The sequence below is a fragment of the Sphaeramia orbicularis genome, chromosome 6 (genome assembly GCF_902148855.1).
Source record: "Sphaeramia orbicularis chromosome 6, fSphaOr1.1, whole genome shotgun sequence".
NCBI lineage: Eukaryota > Metazoa > Chordata > Actinopteri > Kurtiformes > Apogonidae > Sphaeramia > Sphaeramia orbicularis.
The window spans coordinates 56,068,785-56,086,456 of NC_043962.1; the positions used below are offsets into that span (position 1 = coordinate 56,068,785).

Here is a 17,672-nt window from a genome sequence, read left to right on the forward strand (position 1 = left end):
TGCTCATTTCCTTCATTTATTTTTGCAGCTTTGAGCTGATGAACTTTTTAAAAATTATTATTATTCATCAAGTTTAATGTACAAAACATTCATGGCATAAATTCTTTTACAAATCAAAATAGAGAGAGGTGCAAAAGGGCATAGGAAGGAAAAAACAAAACAAAACAAAAACCTAACTCATAACAGAAATAAAGTTCAACAGAGGCTAGGGCTAAGTCACATTTTTCCATAATATTAAAAAGTTTGCAGGCATTTTTCTTTTTAAGAGATTCAGAGGTTTTAAGAAATGAAGAAACTACACATGAAAAACGGAAAATCTGGGTTTTGTTTTTAAATATTTACATTTGTGTATATGGAATTTAGCAAGAATGAGAATATTGTTTGTGAGCTGATGAATGAGATCTTCTATGGGACTTCCTGTTTCCTAAGTGGGCGTGGCCAGAAGGATAAGAACATCGTGTAGACTTATAAAAGTTGACGAATAAGGTCTAAATATAATAATCAACTAGTATCACGGGTTATGTTGATAAGTAACATTACATCGTCACAATTGTCCCTCGTTTTGTTTTCCCGTGCATTTTTTTATTCCACCAGATGAGATTTGTATTGCGAGATCTCGCGAGCGTTCGTGACTCAGCCGCAGAGAGGCAAAGTCAAATTTCTTCTGATCATTGCATCTTTGAATGGAAGTTTTATGCCCATTTTCTATACGATAGATACTATAGTCCTTGTGGATTTTTGAGCGGAAGAATCGGCTGTCGGGTGTAAATCTCGCTGACTTCTCCCCCTGGAAGAAGGGGGCGCGGTCACATCCGGAAGTGACGTAGGTACATCCTTATACGGCTTCTGGTCGCCTTTCTCCTCCGGTTACCTGTAGGTTACACAGCAGTTTGGGTTTTTATTTCAGGAGTTTGCTGTGGGTTTGTTCGTCGGGTCAAAGGAGCAGAGAGCAGAGAGCGGCATGGGCACCGTCCATGCGAGGGTAAGAAAAAGCAGAGAGTTTGACCTCTGCCCACGGAGACTCCGAGAGAAGAAAAGGACACAGCCGTGAAGGCAGACTGAAAGGACTAGGACCCAGACCCAGACCCGGACCCAGACCTAGACCCGGACCCAGACCCGGACCCAGACCCAGACTCAGACCCGGACTCAGACCCAGACCCAGACCGAGCAGTGGACACACAGGTTTAACACTCAACTTTGTGATAAACACACCCACAGCTGTTTGTGTGTGTGGTGCATTCACTGTCAGTAGGGTGGATTCAGGAGCCTCCAGCCTGTTCCCTTCGTTTAACCGCAAAATGCATCCATTAAACTGTATGTACACATGTTGATCAGCTGTTCACCTCTGTTTAATACTGCAGATCAGACATTCATTCATAGACTGTGTCCTCAGATCCTGGACTGTGGAGACGATTCAGTTTCAATATGCTCATGGAAATGTTACAAACTGTCTACAACTGGAAAATAACATTTTCTAAAGTAGACATGGATTTATTCTGTGCACCGTTAGTGTGATAGTGATAGTGTTTATTTTATAGTTCCATAGATGGTAGAGGTTTCTATTATTTGTACTAACTGTTGTAATAGTAGTGTATCCACAGTTAGTACTTGTATTTGTAGTAATAGTGTTCAGTCATGGTCCTTTGTACTGGTTTCTAGTACTTATACTAACACCAGCTGATCTACTTTTGACAGTTCTAGTTCAGTTTTCTGTGCATCAGTTCCATCCATATGTCTTCCTCTACTTATCCCTCTCTCCCCCAGTCTCTCTCTATCTCTCTATCTCTCTTTTCTCCTCCTTTACTCTCTCTCTTTAACCCCAACTGGTCAAGGCAGTCGTCCATCCTCCAGGAGTCTGGGTCTGCTCCAGGTTCCTGCTGTTAAAGGGAAGTTTTTCCTTCCACTGTCACCAGTCACAAGTGTTTGCTCCTGGAGGATTCTGTTGGGTTTCTGTAAATTGGCTTAGAGTCTGGTTTTAACCAACTCTATATGTAAAGCGCCATGAGATAACTTTTGTTATGATTTCACGCTATATAAATAAAATTTGATTTGATTTAGTTCCATCAGAATGTCAGCTTTCGTAAGTTTGAAGTGGTCCTCAGAGTCAGGATTTTATAGAGTGTCTCTGTTCAGTCCCCAGACTCTGGACCATCTCTGTTGTCTTCTCGGTCTTCTTCAGTCTTCTGTAATGTGTCCTCAGAGTCTGTGCTTTTTAATGTGTCTCTGTTTTGTCTTCAGACTCTGGACCATATCTGTTATGTTTTCAGAGTCTTATCCGTCTCTAATCTGCCTCTGTTCTGTCCTCAGAGTCTGGACCCTCTACCCATGAAGGGTCCAGAGTTGGGGGTCCAGGCTGACGACATCGAGCCTCCAGAGATTGAACAGGAACCAAAGCAAGAAGTTCTGGAAAATAAGGATGTAAGAACTGTTCTGAAAGTTTGTACATGCTTAAGTGTTTTATATGTGTGTGTCTTTTTATTTCATGTGGACTATGAATGGATTAGATTTATATAGCGCTTTTCTATTTACGTATACTCAAAGCACGTGCATTGGACCCATTATTCATTCACACTCTGGTGGTGGTAAACTACATGTAACCACAGCTGCCCTTGGCTCACGACCCCATTTTAATGTCACAAATTTCTGGCGACCCCAGACATTCAATATGGAGACTTTTTTTTTTTGTTGCTAAAATTAATTTGTTTATGATCATGTAATAGTTTGCTATACTACGTTGCAAATAAACGTTGATTTTAGACAACATTTAGTTTATATGATGTATATTATTATGGACAGAGGCAGAAAAGCCAGGTGTAGATTACTGCACAAAGTGAAAATTTTATTTTCCTTGGTCAGGATATGTACAGTCAGTCCAGCTTGGATTTACAGGCTGACAATTAATACTGAACAAACAAGAACTCCAGCTATGAATGATGAAAGAGCTGCAGCATCTGAAACTGACCACAATGAACATTTGACAGATAAACAGAACCACATTGCTTCAGTTTCAGCTTCAGAGTTTGTCATGTCTTTTATGTGGGTCTGTCCGTGCTATCTGCATGACATTTTGGTGTCCCCATTACGTGGTAACATGTATTTTGTCATGGGCCTTCCACATGTTACCGCGTAACGGGGACACCAAAATGTAATGCAGATAGGACGGACAGACCCATGTATTGTGATTGTCTCTGTCAACTCATCATATATTTTTTATTAGTAAGAGTTTTTTTTTTTTTTTATCAATTACTAGAAATTTCAGGTGACCCCATTTGAATTCCAGGCGACCCCATGTGGGGTCCCGACCCCAAGGTTGAAAAACACTGCCCTATAATGTGTGAGATGTTCTCCATGTGCTTTTTCAGGTCGTGGTTCAGCGAGTCCACATAGATGGGTTAGGACGGACTAAAGAGGACCTGCTGACCTACGAGATTGCCGGAGTCTTCAGGGCTAAAAACCTGATCGATGTGGGTGCATGTGAACACAGACTCACCTGTTCACAGTGATGTTCAGTGTGGTGACCATGCCTGACTTTAATCTGTTGTGTAGGTCATGAGGAAGTCTCATGAGGCCCGGCAGAAGCTGCTGCGTCTGGGGATCTTCAGGAAGGTCAACGTGGTCATTGACACCTCTCGAGGTTCGGAAAAATGACTGTGGTTGTGATGTTGTGTTTGTGGATGGTCTGCTTTACGTTCATCAGTTGGAGGATAGATGTATCTGATGGATGATGATGTTGTATGAATAAGGTTTGGTTGTGTTTTCATATCTCGGTCTCTGAACGTGGGTCCATTTCTTCAGGAGAAGATGCCCTCCCCAACGGCCTTGATGTGACGTTTGAGGTCACGGAGCTCAGACGGATGACGGGGAGTTACAACACCATGGTCGGGAACAATGAAGGCAGTATGGTGAGGGGACGATGAGTCTTTGTGATGTCACTGCACTTCTCTCATTGGTTTTAGAGTTTTTTCAAGCTTTGGAAATGAATAAATGAATACAGCAAGGGGAAACTATATTTCAACACATCAGTGGACAGGGTGTTCCAAAAAAATTTACATAATTTAAGATGTCCATATCGAAGTGACTACATGGTCAGGAGAAATGATACTTAACAGGATTTATTTTGGACATAAAATGTTTTATTCTACAAATTTCTTTTTTTTTTTCCAACCTTTGTTTATTTGGAGTTTTGTTGAAATTGGGCAACACAAACACGGTATCATATGTGACATCAATTGAAAATAAATTGCACAATTTCCCTTTTTTTTTTTTTACATGCAAACAAACCCAAGAACAAGTACGCCAACCTTCTCCATTAACAAAAACAAACAAAAAAAAAAAAAAGCCCAAAAAACTAAACAAAAAAAGGTCTTGAAAGGTTCACATTTAGAATATCGTTGTGTTATGTGTTACACAAGGTGCAGTACCGAATAGAAAAAACAAAGATGAGGACCAGGTGGAAAAATTACCATAAAGGTCAATCTGGAACAAAGGGGAAATTTGTTTTCCTGACTAGTTGAAACAAAGGATACCAGATTTGTGAAAATTTATCAGTGGAGGCATAAAGTGTCATTCTAATTTTTTCCAATTTGAGGAAATACAGGACGTCTCTGAGCCAGTGAATATTTATTCTACAAATTTCAAATGAAAAATTCTAGGGGATGGTAATTTTATAATGTTCCAAAGTTATTACAGATGTTCAATGTGTGCGCCGCTTGTGACGCGGCACACATCAAGTTGGTAGTGGAGTCCTTTTTTCCAACACAAACAGCCTTTCTCTTGAAACTTCTTATGCCATGTCCAAATCTGCTTTCCTGTTGACGCTTGTTTATAAAATTTTCTCACAAATTCACATTGCGCATTCACATATGACTGAGTTTGGGCGTACTCCAATACACAGAAGGTCTTTGCTGTTGCAGTAAATGGCAAAAAGAGCAAACAATTTTTAAACAAATTATTAGGTGATGAAATGATCTCAAATTTTTTGGAACGCCCTGTATTTTATTCAACACACCTTCACTTTCATCCAGACGTTGGCATTACCTTCACAGAGGGACAGTGAAACCAGAACAACACAGTCCATAAATAATAGATGGGGAAAAGTACCTGAGACACAGTAATTAAATAAATCCTTAAATTCACTGTAAATGAATCGATGAGTGATGAAAAAGAGGCTGATTTTAATGTTTCGGGGTAGCTGACTCACTTTATGGACCAGAAGTTGTTGACGCATTTAATCCTCATTTTTGCGTTTAGAAGGTTAACTTTCCTGCTGATTTTCTGTAGCTTCCAGTAAACTCTCTTCTACTCTGTGTTTTTACTTCTAGGTTCTAGGTCTGAAGTTACCAAATGTGTTTGGTCGAGCGGAGAAGCTGACGTTCCAGTTCTCCTACGGAACCAAAGAAACCTCGTATGGTCTGTCCTTCTTCAAACCACAACCAGGAAACTTTGAGCGGAAGTAAGTGTCGTCCCCTTTTGAAAGCTGATTTCTGCTCCATCCACAGTTAGACGGGAAGGAATGGAATCATCACTTCACCGACTCACTGATCCTGTTTCTGTGTTTGCCAGTTTCTCGGTGAATGTCTACAAAGTGACGGGTCAGTTTCCATGGAGTTCTCTGAGGGAGACAGACCGAGGCGTCTCTGCTGAATTCAGTGTAAATCCTGCCTGGTTTTACTCTAAATAACTCATGTGGTTGGTGGTGTTTCCTGTTGTCCCCTTGGGCTTGAATCGGACACGATGATCACAGTGTTGGGCCAAAATGTATGAACTTTTTGAAATCAGTTTGAATGTGCACTTCCAGGACTAGTGCTTCTCACCAATATTTAGTTATTTAAGATGCACAGAGTCAAGGCTATTCTACTTTGGTGAAATTCCTGCTTTACTTTGTGCTCCAAAACAATAGTGCAAATGGATACATGCGTGTCTTATAACTTAATGTTAATCATCAAGGGAGTTTCTGAATTGTTTTGGTGCTAAAAATGGAGCACTGGGTGAGACCACCGTTCAGAGCCTGTGGTCAGTGTGACATGATTGTTTAACAGTGGTGGAATGTAACAAAGTATTTGCATTTCATTACTGTACTCAAGTAAATTTTTACGTATCTGTACTTTCTTTAAGTAAAAATAATAATGCATACTTTTGATTTTACTTTGTTACATTTTGCTGCAATTATCTGTACTTTCTACTCCACTACATTTATACAATTTATGCTTTTACTCATTACATTTTTGTGAACACAGTTTCAATTGTGGTGAAAGGACAAGTAAAACCAAACTTATGAGACACAATAAAAACATAATTTTTTGGCAATAGTGTCAGTACGTTTGGTGCACGTTCGGTGAAGGAAGAAACGGTAAAAATGGGCTTCTACTACATTGTGTGTAGTCTGGTTTCTGCGTGACCAGGAGAGTTATGGAAGTAACGGCAACGGAAAAGAGACAGAAATAGGATTAGCAGACTTCAAGATTTCATAGATTTGTGCATATTCAACATTTTTTTGAGTGTATAGTTTGTGTAGTTCAGTGTGAGTCTGGGTGTAGTTTCGTTTTGTGCGTCTGGTCTGAACAGAACACATTGTTTGAATAGTTTAAGTCAATAAATGATTTACAGATACATCATGTCTTAATTGGTTTAACTTGATGGTAAATTAGTGGCTAATACCTAGTAGATGACTTGTCCACAGAATTATAAATTGGAGTACACACAGAACTGCAAAGAGTACACGCAACACCAACCTTTCAAATACACACGTACTGTATAGTAGGTGGTAATTCTTACATCAGTGACTTGGGCAGAGGTCAGAGGTCAGTAGATCTACATTCAGCCCAGACACTGACACAACTCACTGAGTCAGTACTTTTCCTTAAAAAAAATACCTTAAAGTAAATTTAAAAGTAAATACTTAGTACTTTAACTTAAGGAAGATTGTGGTTGTAGTACTTGTACTTTTAGTTGAGTATATATTTTGCAGGATATTTGTACTTTTACTTAAATACTAAGCTTCAGTACTTCCTCCACTGCTGTTGTTTAATGGCTGAGTGTTTTTTACCCACAGTTCCCAGTGTGGAGGACCAGTCAGACTCTGAAGTGGGAGGGGGTCTGGCGGGAACTCAGCTGTTTGGCTCGGACCGCTTCGTTCGCTGTCAGACAAGAGAGCGGACATTCACTCAAGTCCTCGCTGTCGGTGTGTACCTTTTACATTTACACATTAAACAGGGAAATGTAGTTGTGAACTAGTCCTGATGATCCCTGTGTGTGTGTGTGGGTTTTTTTTCTCCCAGCATGCCATGGTGATCGACACCAGGAACTCGTCCATTCTGCCCCGTCAAGGAGGCCTCTTGAAGATCCATCAGGTCTCAGTTTATATATCAGATCCTCATTTGAACCTTGTTCCAACCCCCCTGACTGACGTCTTGGTCTCTGTCTGCAGGAACTGGCTGGTTACAGCGGAGGAGATGCCAGTTTCCTGAAGGAGGACTTTGAGATCCAGCTGAACAAAACCCTCTTCTGGGACTCGGTGAGATTCAGAACCAGAAACACAGTAAAAAGTTGTATTAGACCGTATTCACATGGCAGCCACCTCCCTCTGATTTTTCATTCTATACTCAATGAGACAGTGGGCCTCATGTAGAGACATTCTCTTCAATTTCTCTTATATTTTTGTTAACAGAAAAAATAAGTCGAATCAACTCCGGATGCGGCAAACAGTCTTACCGTCCAGATCTGTTCTGACTCAGGTTTGATGAATGTTGAATCTAACTTGATCGTAAATGGGAGGAGTGTGGCCCATTCAGCTTTGGCCCCCACTAAACTCCATAAAAGGGCAGGTGTTGTGCAGTGTGCTAACAGTTGACTTTGGGTCAGCAATTTTAGAGATGCCACCGAAAAAGGGCAGGAAGACAGAGAAGAACTTCAGTGAAATCAAGATAGTTTCAAATCGAGTCAAACAAAGGAAACATGATCTTTCATAGTGTCAGTGCTGATGTTACATGAAGAGTAAAAAAAGTGGAAACACAGATGTGTCAGCACAGGGATGCACTGTTACAGAGATGAAAACAAAGTGGTTTGATGTAAAGTAGACTTTGTGACAGGTGCTGTAATTTGAAGATTCAAGTACTAAAAAGGGATCCATTAAGTGCTGGAGGAAAAACTGTGGAACTTCATCTTGCAGTGAAAAAAAAGTTTTATGAGTAAGTTATAGGCAAACAAACAGACCAATGTGTACGGATGACATCTTCATCAGGGTCTGAATGAAAACTGTTTGACTGCCTATTATGCTCATAATTTAATAAAAAAAAATTTCACTGCATGATGGAGGGCCATAGTCTTTTGTTCTTTTCAAGAAAATCTGAAAGTACTTATTTGACCCCACATTTTTTAATGTGTGTATTGGCTACAATAACAAAACAGATCTGAGATAATAACTTAAAGCTTTTGTTTTCATCATTTCTGATACAAAGGTGAAGGAACTGACTGCTGCAGTTTGGCGTATTTATGTATTTTTGGTCAAGGAACAGACTAGTGAAAATGGCAAGTTGATAGGACTAATATTTTGGGAGATATTAGGAATTTTGGAATACAATAGCCTTACAGTCATGGTGGCGGTGACTGCTGGGCAAATGCGGTACACCATGCACGAATACACAACAGTGTTAAAACTACCACATCTAGAACCTGTGGATCCACATGGGTCAACGCGCTAGTTAATATATAGAGGTGGTAGATAATTTTGTCTGGGTCATTTTAAAAGTAGCTGATAAAGTGTGTCCACCTCTGCTGTAGGCTCTGGAATTCTAGGAGGGGTGTAGAATAGATCATGGTTTAGATGAGCAGTGCATTGATGTTGACGGACTGAGATACTAGAATCATAGACTGAGTTATGATGTAATGTCTGACAGTCCTATGTAGCCCATTTAGATAGATAATGTACTTTATTTATCTTTAAATCTTTATCTTATTTATTTGGGTGTGTCTTTGGTTTTCTTGCACTTATTCAACTTCATAGTTTATTTAGTTTATCAGGAGATGAAATTGAATAACAGAAATAGTAGAGGGTTCTTTTACACTGAGGGAGAGGGAGCTGAGCAGGGTTTGTTGTGGACCTAAGGAGGCGGAGCTGAGCTCTGGTGGTTAGGTCTGTCTGTGGAGGACAGGTCCGTCTGTGGAGGACAGGTCCGTCTGTGGAGGACAGGTCCGTCTGTGGAGGACAGGTCTGTCTGTGGACAGGTCCGTCTGTGAACAGGTATATCAGAGACAAACGGCCTCTGTAGACGCCTCCGCTGCAGCTACAGGAGATCCAGGGGATGTCCATGAGGGAAAAAACTGTGAATGAACACGTGAAAAGAAGAGGTGTTTACTGTGAAATAGGGCTGCACGATTAATCGATTTTAAATCGAAATCGGATTTTTTAATCAAGGCGATTTTTTAAAAAGGGAAATTGTAAAATCGATTTCATCTCTCGTGCCTCCGGGCCGTGTGCTTGCGGGTCCTGTAGGCTCCTCCTCCTATCAGTGACAGCGGTCTGTCACAGAAGTCTGTGTAATGACTGGACTTTAAATGTGTTCATGAGCCCACAGTACTTATACAAATATAAGCCGTGGCTTCACTCACGGATCCCGCAACTGAAATAGAACTGCATGCAGATCATTCATCTTACGTTGTCCCGGATCCGTACCGTACTGTCTTCTTCCGAGCCGGGTCCGGGTCTCAGGGTCATCAGCCTCAGCAGAGGAGCCCACACAGCCCTGTGCCCACACACATCCACCTGCTCCACACATAGAATCCCTCCAGCGTGTCCTGGGTCGCTCTGTTCCACACACGGATCCCCCAGTTTAAACAGAACCACATGAGGATCACTCATATTCCGTGGTCCACGAACACACGACTGATGCCTGTCACTGACTTCCACTGGTATCACTGTTGTGGGCCAGATACCCAGAAAAGAAAGAAAGAAAAAAACCTTTTTTTTTACATAATTAATTTAGTCCTCTTACTTGCTAAATTTTTCATTCACAAATGTAAGTTCTATAACACAAAACTAAATATTATTTATTTTTTGAAAGATGTTGAACTTTATTTAAAGCTGTTAGATAAATCTGGAAACAAAAAGGCTATAAAAAACATAGTATTTGCTCTGATTTGGACATTGTATTATAGTGTATTCCCCCTGGCAAACTTATGTTATTTTGTTGTTGTAGACATTGTTTGTATACTCTACTTCATTCAATAAAGATTTAAGTAAGAAAAAAAATACCTCTGTGGGTTCATCACATGATACCATCACAGATTTGAGGTCAGAGCAGTGCCTTCCATTGTGGGCTGCTCACAAAAACGACATGGTGACTTCTGTTGTATTTTGTAATTTTACCCAAAAATCGAAATTGAGTTTTTAGAGGAAAAAATCGGGATTTTTTTTTTTTTTTTGCCATAATCGTGTAGCCCTACTGTGAAATCACACATAGAATAGGTTCTACAGTTTGTCCTTCAACTAATTATTTTAGGAGTTTATGGATCATAGGGGAGGCCAGTGACAGGTGTAGGAGACATTAGCTTTCAAGCCCTTCTGAGAGAAAATGTTAATGAAGACATGGAGACACATCTGGACAAAAACACTACTTGGACTCCTGTACAGTTTTCAGTTGCAGTTTGAATGGGTTTAGGCATCAGATTATTTGGTCCTAAAGTCCTTTGAGCGTCAGTGTGCTGATGACCTGGTCCTCCAGGTTCTTCTGCTGTTGGACCAGCTCTGCAGTGTTCTCTCTTCTTGTCTTCCAGGTCCTGTCGGCCTCTCTGTGGGGGGGGTTACTGCTGCCGATTGGAGATAAACCAACCAGCATAGCCGACAGGTACCTAATCTGAAATAGAACGACAACATGACAGTGGAGTGTCACACAAGAAGTGCATTCTTACACTTACATGAAAATGGTTTAAAATAACTCTGCCGTACTTTATGACTTTATCTGATGCATCCAGAGTGACTCTGTTCTCTATCCTCCACGTCTAGTTGTGTTTCATTCATGGTCATTTTATAATTTCAAATGCTGATGTAGGGCTGGGTGATAAAACGATAATGATGTATATCGCGAAATAACTTTTCCTCGATAGAAATCTGATACATGCTCAATACAGTTTCAGTAGAATTCATTGGTCCATGTTTTGACAGACATAAGAACAGCCAATCATAATTAAGTAGCACCGCACCAACCAATCACACTAGAGCCATGTCAAGTCAGGTTGAACGCCCGTAGCACAGGTGTAAGAGCAGCCGCAGCACACACACTAATGTTTGGGCTGCAGCGGGAGGTAATGAGTGTTCCCTCAGGAGAACACATGACCGAGAACTGGGGGGACCGGGTTAATGAAAAGTAGGGTGGAACTGTTTGGGCTCGGGGCCTTCAATACAGTATGGAGGTGTACCCGACGAATACATGTAGACTATGAGGAACGCAAACACTCACCTTTCCTTAAGTTTCAGTTTTATGCCAGTTACGGCAGTTAATTAAGGCCCCCCCACATATATATCCCAGTTATTGTTTGGTGAAGATGGTCTGTTTTGTTTGTGTTCTTTTAAAACTGTAAAGCATTTTCCTGGTGCTCAGACTTTTAGTTTAGTTTTAAATATATGGACCTGTTTTATTTCTCTGAAGCAGTTGGATAATGTTCTTCAACACATCTGTCATGTTCAACCTCTGACAGAAAATCAATCAGATTTAAATCAGAAATAACCTTCTGATGTCTTCACATCTAACTTATGAGGAACAGAAAATAAGTTGGACAAAAATAGTGATTTGATTTATATCATGAAACATATCGATATTGTCTGATCTGAAAAAAATGATTGTGATTTACAGGGTGGGGAAGCAAAATTTACAATGAACATTTAGTTGTTTTTTCTCAGCAGGCACTACGTCAATTGTTTTGAAACCAAACATACATTGATGTCATAATCATACCTAACACTATTATCCATACCTTTTCAGAAACTTTTGCCCATATGAGTAATCAGGAAAGCAAACGTCAAAGAGTGTGTGATTTGCTGAATGCACTTGTCACACCAAAGGAGATTTCAAAAATAGTTGGAGTGTCCATAAAGACTGTTTATAATGGAAAGAAGAGAATGACTATGAGCAAAACTATTACCAGAAAGTCTGGAAGATACTATTAAAGAAGAATGGGAGAAGTTGTCACCCCAATATTTGAGGAACACTTGCGCAAGTTTCAGGAAGCGTGTGAAGGCAGTTATTGAGAAAGAAGGAGGACACATAGAATAAAAACATTTTCTATTATGGACATTTTCTTGTGGCAAATAAATTCTCATGACTTTCAATAAACTCATACACTGTCTTTCAATCCCTGCCTCAAAATATTGTAAATTTTGCTCCCCCATCCTGTACAATTGAGCATCATTATATCACACTCTGTAGTGCAACTACTGACAACACAAACCATACAGAAAATGGAGGTGATTTGTGGTTTTACTGTGACTGTTTTTTAGCAGAGCTAAGCTAACAGAGCTATAATGTAAACTATCAGCTGATGTGGCACATGAAGACAGTGATGTTTTGACCAATTGTCAAAAATAAATGTCTATGACTTTTAGTTTGAAGAAGAAAACTTGATGATTTCATAATACAGATGTGTGTTATCCTTTATTCAGTGACTCATCCAGTCTGTGGATAAATAAGGTTGGTTCCTTGGTGGTTTTGGTCCAAAGTGTGTTCTGGTAACACACTGACCCCTGATGTTGAGAGTTCAGGTTCAGGTAACTTTATTTAAACCTGTAGGTAGGTTTGTTTTGCAGTTAGATGATGACATCCTTTTGACATTTCTCGAAGCATAATGACATGTATCATGAAGACCTGAGTTGACGATAGACATGATACAATAAAAGCTATCAAAGTTCCACCAATCAGGAGTAAGTAAGTTAGTAATTAAATAAATAAATGATGAGTAATATATTGCTACAGCTTGTTCAGTTCTGTGACAGCAGCAGGGACGAAGCTGTTTTTGTTCTACTATGTGTCACATCTCAGGACTACAAACCTGTGTCTGAGGGAAGAAGCTGAAAGTGTCAGTGCAAAGGTTGGGGGTAGCTAACCTCTGTACCTGCCTGATGTACAGGCATACTGGACTCACCAAAGCGTGGGGCGGCCACGGCTCAGTTGGTAGGGCGGGTTGTCCAATAACTGAGGGGTTGGCAGTTCGAATCCCGCTCTGTCCATGTGCTGTTGTGTCCTTGGGCAAGACACTTCACCCCCCCTTGCCTCCAGTGCTGCTACTCACACTGGTGTATGAATGTGTGTGAATGTTCGGTGGTGGTGGGAGGGGCCGTAGGTGCAGATTGGCAGCCACGCTTCCATTAGTCTGTCCCAGGGCAGCTGTGGATACAGATGTAGTTTACCAGCACCAGAGGGAGAATGTGAGAGTGAATGAATAATGGATCCACTGTGTGCACTTTGAGTATGCGCTCATAGAAAAGCACTATATAAATCTAATCCATTATTATTATTATTGTTATTTAAATACTTGGTCTAAGGGTTTTTATTATGGACGGGCGGGGGTTCAAAGGGTTAAGTCCAGTAGTTGCTTCATAAAGTCGGTCACAGGCGCTAAACTGTCCAAGTTTATATGTAGTCAAATGCTTTTAGAGCTAAAATCCTGAATCCTTACTGGAGCTTCACTGACTTCCAAGGTAAAAGGCAAGTAAAAAAAAGGACTCAGTGTGATTAAAAAGAGGAAAATTAATTTAAGTGGAAACAAGGAGCTCTTCCTTATATAAAGCCCATGCTGTAAAACAGGGCTGTCAAACTCATGTTAGTTCAGGGGCCACTTACAGCCTAATATGTTATAAAGTGGGCCGGACCAGTAAAATAATCTAAATAACAGGATAAGAACTTTTGAGTGAAAAAAGGGAATTCCGTAATGAAAATGTTGACATCTACGAATCGTACTTGAACATAACATGAACAAATATGAACCACCTGAAAATTCTTTAGTAAAATAAGTGCAATGTTAACAGTTTTATGCCTTAGTTTATCATTTACACACGTGAATCACAACTTAGAGATCACGATGGATCTACAAACACACAAAACATTAAATAACAGGGACCGTATTATTAAAGCTCCACATACTTCTCTTAAGACATTTCAGATATTCACATTTTATGTAAAAGGCTAGTCTGTAAATGTGAACATTTTTGTGTAATTTAACTTTTTTTACACTAAAACAAAGAGACAAATTTACAGTTTTCATTATTTATAGGTTATTATGATAGTATTGTACTGGTCTGATCCACTTTACACTGAAATGACCTACAATGATTTGAACATCCTTGATTGTTAATATCTTCAGTGTAATTTTTGCATTTCACAAATTCATCCCAGGTGCCGAATTGAACCCTTTGGTGGGCCGGATTTGGCCCCTGGGCTGCATGTTTGACACCTGTGCTGTAAAAGATGGAAAAAACAAACATATACATTAAAATACATAAAAACAGAGACTGAAGGACGCCAAACCTTTCACCCACTGCCATGTCAATGTCCCCACAAAGTGGGAGTTTGGAATATCAATACTACATTGAACCACTTAAAGGGCTCACATTTATCTAAACCCACTTTTCTTAGTCTGTGGTTCATTTCTTTGTGTATTTGGACCCTAATAGTTCATACAGTTGGAATTTGAACCCTCCAGCTGCTGCAAAACTATCTTTAGATTCATTTGGGCAAAAATCCAGTGGATTTCTACAACCTGTTTGAATTCCTGCTTAATTAGTTGCGTCTCTAACTAGTTCCGTCTCCACATTCACTCATATCAGGTCCAGACTTCAGACCAACATTTCTCCAGTATTTCTCCATAATTGTTTGTCAGCAGCAGCGATTCTAGTCCAGATTGAAAATATGTCCAAACTTGGAGCCCATTACCTCAAATGTTCTGTTGTTGGTTGAACGGGACAGAGCAGCACAGCCAATAACCTGGAGGGGGCGGGGCCTGAAGTGTCTCATGTGCATTTAAAGGGCCAGCGCTCCAAACCACCTTTCTGGTGTCATTCCTCAGAAATACAGTTGAAGATGGACCTGTGGAGTTCCAATCCAGTCCAACTTTATTTGTAAAGCACTTTAAAACAACTGCAGTGGACCAAAGTGCTGTACAGAAGAATAATTAAAACCAAAATAGAATAATAAAATATAGAGTAAAGACATAGAAACTGTACAAAAAAGAAAAAAAGTGCTATACAGAAGAATAAATAAAACCCAAATAAAAGAATAAATTGCAAGAATAGATTGAAGAGCCATACAATTAAATACAACAAGAATAAATAAATGGATAAATTACAACAATAGTTGAATGAATGGAGAATTCAGACCCAAGCAGAGCATTTACACTTTATGTAGACCACAGGGAAATGTTGGAAAATAAAGAATTCCATTGAAAACAGACAAATATCACTGCTTTAAATAGAGTCACATCAATATGTGAAATAGTTGAAAAGGTCTGAATCCCTTGTGTCTGCGTCCACTGATTTGTGTTTCCTGTTCAGGTTCTACCTCGGTGGCCCGACCAGTATCCGGGGCTTCAGTATGTACAGTCTGGGTCCACAGAGTGAAGGTCAGCTGCATTCTTTACTGCTTTGAAGTCCAATATGTAATGATGCCCACTGCTGGTCCTTACTGGTCTCTACTGGTCTGTACTGTAGGAGACTACCTGGGTGGGGAAGCGTACTGGGCTGGAGGTCTCCACCTTTATACCCCTCTGCCCTTCAGACCAGGACGAGGAGGCTTTGGAGATCTCTTCAGGACCCACTTCTTCCTGAATGCAGGAAACCTGTGTAACCTCAACTACGGTGAGACTGGATTAATCTAAACCCGGACTGTGTGATCTGGTTCTAGGGTTTGAAGGCTGTTCATTTACTCTGAATATTCAAACGGTTTAGTTTAGATGTAAAGAATAAAAATTAGGTTGGTTTACATTGAATTCCTGCATGTTTTATGTTTGTATCTGGTTCAGATTTGGTCTCAGGTCCAGAGCTTAGGTTCCAGATTCTCAGGTGTCTCCTGTTTCCATGTGAATACAGTTGTGGTTCTTCTTGATCCTCAGGTGAGGGTCCTCAGGCTCACCTGAAGAAACTGGCCGAGTGCATCCGCTGGTCGTATGGTCTGGGCATTGTGCTGCGTTTAGGGAACATCGCCCGATTAGAGCTGAATTACTGCATTCCCATGGGAGTCCAGAGTGGAGACAGGTACAGCACAGACCAGCAGGTGGACCCTCAACATCTCAGAATCGGGACATTTTTCAGCCACTGCAGAGTATCAGTCAGAGAAGAAGACCCTCCATTGTGTCTTCAGGGAGCTGCTGATCCAGTTCCAGATCACAGATCAAAACTCAGTTTTAGGGGTTAATCTGGACACTTATCTTGTGTGTAGATGAAATTCTGAGATGCTGAGTTTCCACCAGAGGTCGATCTTATAAAAACAGACTCTTTATGGATCTGATGGTCTGTCTCCTCTGTTTAGGATATGTGATGGTGTCCAGTTCGGAGCTGGGATCCGGTTCCTGTGAGACCGCATTTTCTGGTTCTGGATCTTCCTGTATCTCAATGTGGATTTTATGCCTGAAACGTTTTATTGGAAGGGACACTTCTTGTACAGAATTGATGTTGCATCTGAATAGTTCAATTAAAGTGTTTGCACTTTAGATCACATGTGTCTGCTCTCCTTATTTCTCCTCCATCCTGACGCAGTCCTTTTGCACAAAAAAAAAAAACATGATGGGGAAATGTGTTTTTTATAGAAATGTACTGATGGCTCAGGTCATATGTGCTTAATGAATAAATAAAAATATATATCAGAATACTTCACTATCCCGGGGGGAAATTATCGGGTCTTTCATTTGTTCCATTCAAGTAGAATAAAAAGTAGCAGGAAAGAAACTGAAAGAACATATCAATACAACAGAAAAAATAATAACAATAATGAATGAATAAATAAATTTTTTTTTTTTTTTTTTCTCGCCCACCTGGGTGGTGTCTCCTTCAGACTCGGGTCCTCTGCCAGAGGCCTGGGAGCCTGAGGGTTCTTACAATTGCGCTCTTTTGGACCTGGTAGAGACACCAAGATAAATATGACTATGAATTTAAAAAATGCCAATAAATTGATAAGATGTCAGATGAAATAAATATTGAAATAAATAAGAAAAGAGATAAAGAAAATGTAAATAAAAAACAATGCAGAAATAAAAAGGCAAAGCATAAATAAATAGAGAAAGAAAATGTAAACAGAAAGCAATACAGAAATAAATAAGCAACGGAGAAATAAATAGAGGAAGAAAATGCAAAAGGGGGAATACCAAAGAGGTAAATATAACTATGAATTGAAAAAATGCCAATAAATTAATAAGATGTCAGATGAAAATAAAATATAGAAATAAATAAGAAAAGAGATAAAATGCAAATAGAAAGCAACGCAGAAATAAATAGGCGACACAGAAATAAATACAGGAAGAAAATGCCAAAGGGGGAATACTGAAGAAAATGTAAATAGAAAGCAACACAGAAATAAATGCAGGGATAAAAATTTAAATAAGAAAAAATATAAGTAAGGACAAATTAGACAAATAAATGGTATGGAAATGAATTTATCAAGCCATTTTTATATTTCTATATATTTTTCAATATGCCA

At 39.8% G+C, this 17,672-nt stretch overlaps 1 protein-coding gene across 1 annotated transcript; it reads left to right on the forward strand.

Annotated features, from left to right (window-relative positions):
• The first annotated feature begins 816 nt into the window (after nucleotides 1-816).
• Nucleotides 817-16,694, forward strand: samm50 (SAMM50 sorting and assembly machinery component). The gene is made up of 15 exons (XM_030136388.1): nucleotides 817-982; nucleotides 2,308-2,418; nucleotides 3,363-3,464; nucleotides 3,547-3,634; nucleotides 3,796-3,902; nucleotides 5,322-5,452; nucleotides 5,563-5,650; nucleotides 7,052-7,180; nucleotides 7,278-7,349; nucleotides 7,427-7,513; nucleotides 10,771-10,841; nucleotides 15,536-15,603; nucleotides 15,692-15,838; nucleotides 16,093-16,234; nucleotides 16,509-16,694. The coding sequence occupies exons 1-15, from the start codon at nucleotides 962-964 to the stop codon at nucleotides 16,552-16,554; spliced, it is 1,410 nt and encodes a 469-aa protein (XP_029992248.1). The 5' UTR covers nucleotides 817-961; the 3' UTR covers nucleotides 16,555-16,694.
• Nucleotides 16,695-17,672: the final 978 nt, after the last annotated feature.